The following is a 13,318-nucleotide window of genomic DNA, read 5'->3' as shown; positions in this document are numbered from 1 at the left end:
CTAGCGTGGCGCCACGCTACGGAGATTTTTACGCAACTATCGTCTGTACAGTATGTAAATTAGGTACCGTAAGTCTAATACAGCACTGTAATTTTATACATTTCTTGTGAAAGAAACATTTCTTATTCAACGGCGATAAAAATTATTTATATTAATGATGTCTCCAAAGTTCAGCAAAGTTTTCGCAGAAAAATAAATTCAGAAATCGCGCCCGCAGTTTGCTGCGCTGTTCTGCGACGAAAACAAGCTTGAGCAACGGCGATGTCAAATGGTGAACGCTCGGTAAGTAATCCTACAATTTTTTGTTTATAGCGTAGTTTATACGGATTATTTTTTAAAAAATATACGTATTTTGGAAATGTTGAGTTGGATTAGTCTAGAATCGATTAATTTTATGGAAGAAAACCTTTCAAACAGCCGTAGTCTGTAAACTTGACATGTGTCGTGCTGTGATTGGATGGACTCATAAGAAATCAATTCCTAAAGAATGGAACGTATCTACTGTCTTATAGGGTGGTCGACTGTACAATGTTATGACAGTGGAGTAAAAAAACAAGTACATTGTCTATAAGTACAAGTAGCTTCTTTGTATTCTAGTAATACTTATAGTACATGGTACTATAAGTACAGTATACATAGGTGTATAAGCTTAAATCTGCTGTTTTTTAGTCAGAAAAACACACGTTTTTTTTCTTTGAATAAATTTGTTTTTGCTTTCTAAGTACTTTCTCTCACTAGTGACACATTTGTTGCATCTCTTGGGCAATGTGTGGATACCATGCCAAAAAAATTTCTTCTCTTTCGAGGCAAACCACTCATCAAGTCATTTTTGGACGTCTTCGTAAGAATCGAAGTGCCACTCAGCAAGAGCGTGGCCCATCGATGAAAAGAGGTGATAGTCGGAAGGGGCCAGGTCTGGTGAATAAGCGGGATGGGGTAGCACCTCCCAGTTGAGTGTCTCCAAGTAGTTTCGGACCAATGTTGGTGATGGTGCATTGTCGTGGAGGAAAATCAGCTTGTCGTGTCTTTGCTGATAATACGGCCTTTTTTCACGCAGAGCACAGTGCAATGCTCACCGCTACCACCAACAACTTTTTCAGTTGTTGGTGGTAGCGGTGAGCATTGACAGTTTCACCAGGTTTCAACAGCTTATAGTAGACAATACCCTGCTGATCCCACCAAATGCACAACATTGTCTTCCGTCCAAAGCGATTTGGTCTTGGGAAAGATGTTGATGGTTTGCCTGGATCAACCCACGATTTCTTGCGTTTAGGATTCTCAAAATATATCCACTTCTCGTCGCCAGTTACAATCCGATGTAGAAACAACTTTCTTTTTTGTCTGGCGAGGAAGATTTCGCATGTGTTTTGGCGTCGCTCCATCTGCCTATCATTCAATTCATATGGCACCCATTTTCCGATCTTCTGAATCTTTCCTATGGCACGTAGATGCATGGAAATGGCTGGTTGAGTAACACCCAATTGCTCGGCAAGCATTTTTTGCGATTGGGTATCGTCCTCATCCAACTCAACCTTCCTGGGCCGATTTTCACGCTTCTTGTCGCTCAGGTAAAAATTTCCATGTTTGAACTGACGAAACCAATCTCTGCACTTGGTTTCTGATAAAGCTCTGTCTCCATAAGCCTCCACAAGCATTCGATGTGCTTCGGCATCTGATTTCTTCAAATTAAAGCAGAAAAGCAAAGGTTGCCGCATATGCTCTTTTTCTGGCACAAAAGTAGACATGATTACAAAAAAAAAAATATATGTTGTTGTATGAAATATCTGATGATGTGCACTGATTAATGTTGACAGACGTCAAAATCATAAAAAAAAAAAACAATATGGCGTTGTCATGGTAACTTAATACGCTCGCTTACGCCATCTATTAGCAAACAGCGGATTTAAGCTTATACACCTGGTACATCAAATACTATATTAAACAGTAATTACTTCAGTCCAAAAAAATAAATTTTCACCATGTAATGACATACATCATCACTAACATACACTACAAATGTTCACTACAAAGAAAGACTTCCTTTTTTGGGTCTGGTTTCAATTCAATGTTTATCATCCACTTTATCAATCTAGTATAGAAAGAAAGAAAACTACTGAATAGTTCACTTCCCAGTCGATAAGAGTAATTTCCTGGACTTTTTTATTAAAAATCCACAGAAAGCTCTTCTGAATATTTACTCAGAAAAAAACAATACCGAATAAAGATAATAGAGTATAAAATAAATATCATGTGTAGGAATACAAGTCATGTTAAAATGAAAGTAATGACAAACTTACTGGTTATTATCATTTTTCAGAAAAGCAAGGAATGACGACGAGCAGTTTTTAGTATTATTTGGACAAAGCAAGGCTTTACAATGTCATGGAAATCTCATTTTAAACTATTTGGCATGTTCATTAGTGTTTCAATGGCAGACAGACTCGCGTATAGAAAAAAGTAGGCAATAGTTTACTTTCATGTTGTGTGTAGTGCCACAATCTTTCATTTCTCAAGTTTACCATCTTCTCCTTTATCTACAGGACCAGAAGTCACATGATTTCCATTTAAAATTTTTCCCCTGAAAGCAGTTAATAGATGACTGGCACAACTCTATTGTTAAAGGAAAAGTATGATGTAAAGGGACAAGTCACTAATTAGAAGTGGAGAGCATATATTTTAAATTAAATAAACTAAAAATATGATTAAAAATTGCAACCAAGCATTGTGACAATGTCATAATAAATAATTGCTTGTTTTTAAATGTAATTTCTATTTACATCACTGCATTTCTCTCATCAATATAGCTATGTGTTAATCTGACAGCATCAATTTGTCTTGATTTCTGAACTTTTAAAACATACACATTTTAAGCTCATCTTCTGATTGAAATAATTTAGTGGTCAAGTGTTCCTTCAGTGGACCAATCAGATGAAATTTTGAAGACACAAAATAGGGACTGTAAATGGAATGTCTAAGGACTTCTTCCAAATTGAATGTTTTCCAATCTTTCCCTGGTTTTCTGGGCAGTATGTGGCTGCATATTATTCTGTAGGAAAATTGCACCTTTTGACAACAAATCACATAGTTTGTTGCAAATTTCTCTATAATCAGAATCCAAAACACCACAGCAGTATTTACTAGTTATTGAGTTTATTTTGGTAAAAAGGCAGTATGGATAACCCTTTCATGAACCCATAAGACAGATGTCATGACTTTGCCTACTGACAGAATGTCTCTGAACTCTCTTAGTGGAAGGGATTTATGCTCTCATTCCATGCTGGATGTCTCTTATTTTGGTGTGATAAGTCTTGTATCCATATCTCACCCATGTAATAAACCTGTGATGAGGCACGTATCTATGTCTCTTCACAGTTGACTGTATTCCAGAAAAGACTTTTTTTTTAAAAATGGTTAAGCAATTCTGATCAGAAATAAACTTTTACTTCTGTGAATGAGTTCTTTGGAATCCCCTTTTGTTAGGTAGTTTGAAGACAACTTTATGATTCAGACTTCTTGTTGGAATGTTGGAAAAAACTACACTTTTGTAGTTTTTTCCAATATTTCCAATACTTATGGATGTTTGTTTCACTATTATAAGAACAGTTACTTACTTTTAAGATGAGATTCTCCACACATTTGATATTAGCATCAATCACAGTTGTGGCAGCTGATTTCTCCTTTCCACATTGTCTCAGACAAATTTGCACTATTTTTTAAAGCAATCACATATCTGTGTTTTTCTTCAGAGTTTGTTCTCTAAACTGGACTGTCTCTTCACAAAATTTCAGTCAATTTGACATTTTGATTCACAAGAAAAATAATAAAATGTCGCACAACAGCTTCACTGAAAATGTTGTCTGAAATCTTGAATAACTAACAACACTGTTACTAAGACAATGCGTTCTACTAACAGAATGCTCATGTGGACATATTTGTATTTAAATATGACATACTTGATGTAAAAATACAAAAAGTATGCCATTATTGAAGGAAATTATGATTTTTATGTAAACTTTCCTCCTAATTATAAAGAAACAGAGTTAAGATAAAATTGTAAACACAAAATGTGAATTTAACTTTTAAAACATATACCTTCCAAACTTGTGTTTGACGTCAGCATAAAATTTTTTTTTATTTAGATGTTATATTTTCTACCTAAATCATGAACATATATATAGTGACAATAATAACTTTTAAAAAGCATTTATATTTAAGTGAATTTCATGGAAGTAAATTTCATAGTTACTTTTCTTAATTTAGGAATTAAGAGAACGTGTTTTACGAGGGAAATACAGAATACCTTTTTACATGTCTACTGACTGTGAAAATTTATTAAAGAAATTTTTAGTATTGAATCCAGCAAAAAGAGCATCACTTGAGGTGAGTGAATTGTTAATAGACATTTTAATTTTGAAACTGATTTTGAAAAATATTTGAATTATTTATGTGATTACTAGCAAAACAGCAGTTTAAATTATGGCCAAAATATAGTACTGTAGAGCATCGTTTATCCAAAAGCCGGTCAACCGAAAGTGTTCCAGTCGGCAAATTTAAATTTCCACTAGTGCTGTGGCGCTGCAACCTTTGGCTATATCTTGGGCTACTCCAATATTTTTTTGTTGGTGTATGTGTTTTAGCTGGCAGCACTGACACTTTTATGTGGTGTTTTTCTGAGGACTGTGTGTCGTGCTGAATGTAACATTTTTGATACTAGATTAACTTATAAAATATAAGTTTTTTGTTTTTATATTTTTCAATATATTTATTTTGTTTGTACAAAATAAAGAAATAATTTTTAATGATACAATAGCCACGATTATTATTATAAAAATTTACGTAAGGCTTAACATTGACGAAAATTCAACGCAAAGCAACGCGCAACGAAGAAAAATTTCAACACGGGATAGGTTAATATATTTTTCGTACATAATTGGTTATCTGAAAATTAAGTTAATCAAACAACCCCAGTCCCCAATTGATTCGGGTAAACGACACTCTACTGTATATGTAAGTAACAAAATCGATAATGATAAACTATTGTGCTACATTATTTACTATACTTTATTGAGTATTCACATGTTCTTTATTCTTCAAATATTTTTAAAATTTACATAGATATGAAAATTTACATTGCTTTCACAATATATTTGAAACTAGCAGTTTGTGTTTAAATTAGATATAATAATGTCATTTGCATCAAATTGATACATAACATTATTTAGAATATGTTATTTCTAAGCATAATATGTGGTGTATCTAAGTTCAGAGACTAAATTTATAAAAAAATTTTTTGGCAAAAATGATTTAATTTAGTATCTCCAAAATTTATTCCTCTCTGACCTATACAAATTTTTGCACAGTCTGGTAATTTTTATATAACCTCATAAAGGGATGTTTTTGGAATGCTGTTTAGTTACCTCTGTGCAGCTTCTTGGTTTTCTGAAATTGACTAAAATTGTCTCTCTTTCAAAGCAAATTTTAATTTGGAGAAGAAAGTGGTTGGCTGGGCTTGCCAGACTGTTGAGGGCTCCTGTTTCTTAAAAAATTCATTAATTTTTATTATAAATATACTGAGAGAACTAAAATATATCTTACGGACAAAGGTTATGACATAGTTCTTAGAGATTTCAATAAAACTATTTGTGTGGATGAGCCTTGTTTATTCAGCAAACGGAGAAAGTGCATTTCTAAGACATTTTTGAGAGAATTGAAGTGCACTTTCTCCACCTTTAGTCAGTAAAGATTGTTCTTATTGAGACTTGTCAACAAACAGTATTGTTGAAATCTCTGGTAATCATGCCACACCACAACTTTCTCTTGTTTAATTTTTATGGAAAATAATACACACTTTACATTCTTTATTTTGTATTTTTTTGTGTGTGTGTGTGTGTGTTTATTTTTGTATTTTATTTTTAGTATTTATGTGAATTTTTTTGCTAAATTTAAAATATTGCATATTTTTTTTTTAAATGAAAATAATTTTGAAGAAAGTACTGACTAAAAATATTCTATTGGTTTAAGAAATCACCATTTAGTTAAAACAGATATGTTAATTGAATGATAATAAATTGAACTAAAAAAAAGTATAAAATGACTAAAAACCAATTAATCTGCACATTTGAAGACTTCAGTGATTTCAAAATTTAGATTGATGTAGATTTTTCGTTTAATTTCACAAACTTTTTATTAAATGAAATCCTAATTGGCATTAGAAATAAACTTTTATCATATTTAATCTTCCTTATTATTAAATTTTAATTTAAATGTGGAGCTCATATGTTACTAAAAGCATAGTAAATTTAAAATTATTTGCCAAATTTACATAATTTGTTACTTGATTTTATTTTAACATTTTGTCAACTGAATAGACTGAAGTAAAAAATCCCCTAACTGATTTGTTTAATAGAAGTTTTTTCATGTTCTGGCAAAAGTTTGATAATGAGATTATTGCCCATTAATTATTATTCAATAATAAGAGGGATGTTGAGCCATATTCAAAGCAAAATAAAAAAAATATGGATTTTAAATATTTTTACAGCAAATTAAATTTAACATAAATTTGTCAAATAAACTTTATACATTAAAAATACTATATATTGAGATTTTTTGAAGATTAAATAGTGATGTTTTATACATTATCATTAAATTTGTATTTAAGCTAATTCAAATTACTGGATATATAACAAAGTTTTTTAGTAAGAGCAATAGAACTGTTACAGACATTTTAGTTTTTATTGGATTGTCAGGATAATTTACATATCTGTTTTGTGATTTTTGGCAAATCATCATGGAAAGATCTATAGTTCCTGAATATGTTAAAACTATTAAAACTTATTATCAAACTTTTTGTTCAATTTGGTCAATGTTTTGTGTCCTTCATTCAATTTTTGATCAACAGAATTCTTGGTACATTGTTTTTAATAATAATAAAATAATTGAAGAAACTGGATCAGTTGTTGATGCACATATGCCAAGATGAATTTGTCAGGATTATTTTGAGAAATGTAGCTGTTAACTGGCCACTACCATCTTTCAACTTAACTCCATTNAATTTAGTATACTTTTGCAGTTTTTAAAATTTTTTGTTAAAAGGAAGAAAGTAAACTTTTTATTGATTTTTCTGCAGACTAGTGATAGGAGGAAATTTTTGTTAAAGTGAAGTTTGTATAAAAAATATAAGTACAATATATTTTTTTTTGTACAATTACCTTGATTTTAAATTGAAGAAACTGGGTCAGTTGTTGATGCACATATGCCAAGATGAATTTGTCAGGATTATTTTGAGAAATGTAGCTGTTAACTGGCCACTACCATCTTTCAACTTAACTCCATTGAATTAATTTTTATGGGGTCACATTAAATCACTTGTTTATTCCAATAAACCATAAAATGATGATGATGGCAAGATTTATATGCCAGAATCATTAAAAACTGAGTTAAATGTATTCACTCTGTCAGCTGCAATAATGTGATCGTTTAAATGATACTGTTTTTTCGTGTGTAATCTCACTAAATATACTATAAAATTAAAATTAGCACTAAATTTTCTTTTGTAGTTTTCATTTTATTTCAATTTAAAGTTCTATTGTTCTTATTGGAAAACCCCTGTACAACTGCCTTTTAATCCAACAAATCAATATTTCCTACATATTTATCAATAAACTTAAATTTTCAGTTTTAAAACTGAAAAATTTGATAATCTGGAATCACATAAAAATTATTTCATTGTTTATTATTGGTAATAAACAATGAAATGATTCATATATCTAGAATTTCTGTTTTTTGATAATTATGGTTTTTTCAGATAAGATCAAAGTGTAATGTAAGAAATTTAGTTATGTTTGTTAGAAAATATTATATACATAGATGCACTATTAAACAAAATCAGTATTAATGATATACAGTCGTCCCCCTATAACATGGGTTTCTATAGTTTGGATTCCTATATCACGGCGAAAATTGCAACAGTATTCATACAAACATGGTAAAAAAAACTCCTATAATTCGGTAAAACATCATCGCTGACTCGTGTCGAGACAGGATTGGTCAAATCTAGACCAATAGAGGATATTGTACAAACTGTTGAGTTTAAATGAGCAGCGGACCTACTAAAAACCATTTATTATTTAACGTCCATAAAAATTATATTTATATTAATGATATCTCCAAAGTTCAGCAAATTTTTCGCAAAAAAAATAATTTATCAGGAAGCACGCGAGCGCCATTCGATGACAAGTTCCACAACGAAAACAAGCTTAAGCAATGGCATCATTGAATGGTGCATGCTCGGTAAGTAATCCTACAATTTTTTGTTTATAGCATACTTTATATGGATTATTCCCAAAAAATTATATGTATTTTGGAAATGTTGAGTCAAATTAGTCTAGAATCGATTAATTTTATGGAAGAAAACCTTTCAAACAGCTGTAGTTCGTAAACTACATACGTGCCAGGCTGTGATTGGCTGGACTCGTAGAAAATGGATTCATAGAAACCAGAACATATCTACTCTGTTATAGGGGGGTCAACTGTATGTTTAAGTATGTTTTTATACAACTGAGCAATAGTTAAGGTTTTTCATTTTCTTAAAGACTTGATAAATGGAATTTTAGTTTTAGATTGGTAATTTAATTGTTTGGCTGTTTACTTTTAATGACTTTAAATAATATTTGTATATTTAAGTTTATTTTTAGTGATTTACTGAAGAGAAAAGCAGTGAAGACGTGTTATTCTTGAATATTAAAATTAATAAAACAGATAAGATAAAAATAACAATCTTTTAAAATACTGTATTGACTTCTTAATAAATGTTTTCAGCTACATTAGTAGCTATCATCAGATTCAAATGTCGAACATTGCTACAAGTGTTACAGAATAAATTTAAATTCAAAGTAACAAAATACATTATGAATGAATTAAATAGAAAATACCATACAGTTAATGAGAATAAAATTAACAGTAACTTGATAAATTTTATCTAAAATTAACCAATAACTTGCAATTAAAAATGGATACTGTCTTTCAAAGGTTTATTTTATTTATTAAATTACTCTTTGAACATTAATATTTTTATAAATCAAATAACAATCAAGATTGTTCAGAATTTTAACTACATTATTTAGTTTTGTGGTAGTTGTTTAAATTTATTTTACTTGGAATAAAATTTTAAAATCCAAGGAAGAATAATTGACCATTATATTATATACATATGATTAGCATAAAATAGTTGTACATTGCAGATACAAAACCAATAGTGTATAATCAAAGGGAATAATATAATATATTGGGCTGCAATTTGAAAAAATTGTAGACTTTTAAATTTTCACTGTCGTCAGTCTGTTTGTCTTTCCTTAATCTCAAGAACACTGTTAGATAAATGAAATTCAGATATGGGAAGCTCAGGGACAGGAGATCCAGTTAACTATGTATGAATTTATGATGCAAACTGGAAGTCACTTTATTTCAGTTCAAAAATTTTCCCCTGAAAGGAGTTAGATAGATGACCAGCATGACTTGATTGCTAATGAAAAAGTACTGGGGCAAGACATTACTAGTACTAATTTGAGGTAGCAAGCATATATTTTAAATAAAATAAAATAAAAATATGATAAAAAAAATTGCAGCCCTGCATTGTGACAATGTCACAATAAATAATTGTTGAATTTAGTATACTTTTGCAGTTTTTAAAATTTTTTGTTAAAAGGAAGAAAGTAAACTTTTTATTGATTTTTCTGCAGACTAGTGATAGGAGGAAATTTTTGTTAAAGTGAAGTTTGTATAAAAAATATAAGTACAATATATTTTTTTTTGTACAATTACCTTGATTTTAAATATTGTTTGTAATGTATGAATTAAATGATTTTTTTTAAATTGATGAAGATTTAAATAAAACAGAAAAGGCATTTTAGAAAATGAATTCTTTATTTTGACTTTTTGTATATTATTTCATTAAATAAAAAAAGTTATAGATAGAGAAATTTACTCATATTTCTTAATTTTCAGTAATTTAATTCTAATGTAATTTAATAAAAATTTTAAATTTGCAAATATATTGTTGAAAAAATTATTTTTGCAGACTATCATGAAGGATAAATGGATGAATATTGCATATGAAGATGATGAATTACGTCCATATGCAGAGCCAGAACCAGATTTTAGTGACAGTAGAAGAATAGGTGAGATTGAATGATGATTGATAAAAATTCTGCTTGTTATTTCTTATAAGTTACAGTTAGAATTAGCATGAAAATAAATATTTTGGTTTATCCAAATAAGTATGCCCTTTACTGCATGGGTCTGATATTTGATAGAGGTTGTAAAAAGTCTGTATTTTTTATTATTATTATTATTATTATTATTATTATTAGGTTGTTATAGAAATTATTATTTTATTCTTTTTTTAATATGTAAATATATAATATGTATCTATATAATTTTATTTCATACCTTCTGACCAGGAATAGACATTTTCTAAAATTAGTTTAACATCTACAATTTTGGTTGTTTTTTGCAGCAACCAAGAAATTTTCTGCAGGGAAATTCTTGATAAGTAATATTTCTTTACTATTTGTAAGGATTATATTCAATGAAATAAAAACTTTATATATATATAATTGATTAGAAATCCATTATTAGTTATGACCTGTAAATTCTAAAATTGAAATTCAAATAATTTTTTAGAAGATAAACCTCTACCAATTGATGAGGTCATGCAGTAAAGGGGTGCAAATATTTTTTTTTTGTACAAGTAGTTTGAGCTATTCAAATCTTTCATAAATGTTTAAGCTTATTTTAGTAATAATTGAGCTGAAGGTAAGTATCATATAAGATTTCATATTTATTTTTTTTATTATTTTAATTTGTTTATGAGCTTTATAAACTAACCTGCCTGGCTAATGTTTTGATATACCGAATAAATACAGAAATATTACATAATTTTACTTAAATTTTTCATGAAAATGATAAATATTCTGTAAAGGAATATAAAATTGTTTTTAAAATTTTTATTAACAGTTGATTATTAACAAAATTATAAAATCTGCTCGTTAATTATTTAAAAATATTGTACAGCACCCTAAAATGCATAGATCTACTGATTGTTAGAGGTTTTGCTTTCCAATGCTACACTTATTTTTTATTTATAATGTATTTACTTAAATCTAAGGAATAAAATAAGGATTAATATGATTTAAAAATTAAAATCAAAATTTTATTTATTTATTATTACTTTTAATTTGTGAAAAAATTTCAGTTTTGCATACCACTTTATAGAATAGCCCTATCATGAAATATTTTATCTATATACACATTAATTTTGACAATATTTCCTTTTTAATAATTTGTACTGTTAAGTATTATTAAAGCATTATTTTACATGCAATTAGAAAAAATGAAAACATTGCAATTGTGCATATTGAAGTTCTTTACATAAATTGGCTTTTGTATTGTAAAATATGGTAATGAAAAATAGAGGATATTATTGAGATAATTTGAAATTGTGTTATATCAAAGAAACAGCTAGATACATTAATTTATAATTAACTTAATAATGTAATATATTCCAGTATTTATTATTATAGCAATTGTATGAATGTTATTTTTATTAGATTTCTTAAACTTACATTATCTGTTAAAAGTTTCTTTTTGTTTGAGTGATTTGATATATTTGACTTCTGGTATTTAATGTTTAGCTTAGGATATATATTAAATTGCTTTTGATTTTATGGTTCATTTGAATTTTTTCTTTTAGCTATAAGTCTTAGTGTTTTAATTTTTTGTTCTTTTTAAATCATTTCATCTATAGAGGTAACTTTTTAATATTAAAATAAGTGTGCTATTATATATCCTGTGTATAAAATAACAATGGAATATACTTTAAATAATGTGTAAAATTTTTAACAAAATAATTTATACAAAATAACATAATTCATAATAATACAAAGATGGCATACATTCTAACATTCTTCATGAATTCTAAGAAATATTAAATATAATCTATTTTTTTAGATTGCAAAAACTATTTTAAAACAAAATGTTATTGGCTTGCCTTAGGCTAATGTTTAGCTTGTAGATGGAATATTTATAATAATCTGTTTGAGACAATGATGATGCAAGGCACCTCGAAAAGTTTCTTGGTTTAAAACAAATTTTTGGTTACCTGAAGAAACAGTTGTGTTTCTTGTAATTTACAATAGTATGTTTACCTAATTTGAAAATAGTTCATGAAATAATCATTTACAGGATGTCCAGAAATATTTTATAAAATATTCAGGGGTGGTGATTTCTTGGTGAAATGTAAATAAATTTGGCAATTAGTTTTTAAATTAAGTGATAATTATTGAGAAATAGAAAAGTGACAGCACTTTTTATTACTTAAATTTTATTCACTGTTATTTTGCAATAATGAACATTTAGAAATCAATATTTGAATTAAAAAAATTATTCAATTTAATTTATTGCCTGAATTTTTTAAAAATATATTTGATTCAATTGATCAAACTACACTAATTTACATTTGATTAGGAAATCACAAATTTTCAGAATATACTTATAACTATGAACAAGAATGTAATATTACTATATAAAATAAAGTAGATATATAAAGATGTAATTCAGATATCAGGAGATACTGTTTGTAGTAATCACTACCTTGCCCTATGTAAAAATGTGTCAACAGTAGAAAAAATTTTTTTTACCAAAGTTCATAATTTGGAATTTGATGTTATCAGTTTTTTTGAAGTGTGAAAAACATTTTATTTATTTCTTTTTCATTGTAAGATTGTCATGCAAATTGTTTCAGTTGAATGAAACATATCTAAAACATTTGTAAACCCCAAGAAACTAGATATCGTCCTATAATTAGATATTTTATTAATCTGGAACCATATAAAAATTATTAATTTTTAATTAAATTTAAACCCTGAAATTTACTTTATTAACTTTAATTTTTTATGCAATATTTTATTACTATTTCTTTAATTCTTAACATTACCTCAACCTTAGATTTGAGTAAATATCTTAAAATATTTTACTTACATTTAATAATAATTAAAAATATAGATTAAAAATTTTATAGTAATTTTCACTTTTGATAATATAAAAAAAATAACTAAATTATTACTATATATTTTATTAATATTACTAAATATTTCATAACAAAATGAAGTCCTGTATAGATGATTATGTAAGTAAAAAGCTAAGTACAAGTAAACAACATAGTTTATATATATATATAATCTTATTTAACATTTTTCTTATTTTATATATATATAATAATAAAAATATTAAATAAGATAATTTATATATTTTTTATAATTAT

At 27.8% G+C, this 13,318-nt stretch overlaps 1 protein-coding gene across 1 annotated transcript in view; it reads left to right on the top strand.

Annotated features, from left to right (window-relative positions):
* LOC111623917 (serine/threonine-protein kinase MARK1-like) overlaps positions 1–13,318 on the top strand; it is a 142,254-nt gene that overhangs the window by 65,429 nt on the left and 63,507 nt on the right. The window contains exons 11-12 of the mRNA XM_023366649.1: positions 4,261–4,380; positions 10,076–10,175. Of these exons, the coding sequence (XP_023222417.1) occupies positions 4,261–4,380; positions 10,076–10,175 (220 nt within the window). The remainder of the gene's footprint in view (positions 1–4,260; positions 4,381–10,075; positions 10,176–13,318) is intronic.

Source organism: Centruroides sculpturatus, unplaced genomic scaffold (genome assembly GCF_000671375.1).
Source record: "Centruroides sculpturatus isolate CEXI.00-Female unplaced genomic scaffold, Cexi_2.0 scaffold344, whole genome shotgun sequence".
Classification (NCBI taxonomy): Eukaryota; Metazoa; Arthropoda; class Arachnida; order Scorpiones; family Buthidae; genus Centruroides; species Centruroides sculpturatus.
Note: the sequence above shows the minus strand (reverse complement) of the source record. Positions and strands in the feature narration are given on the sequence as shown.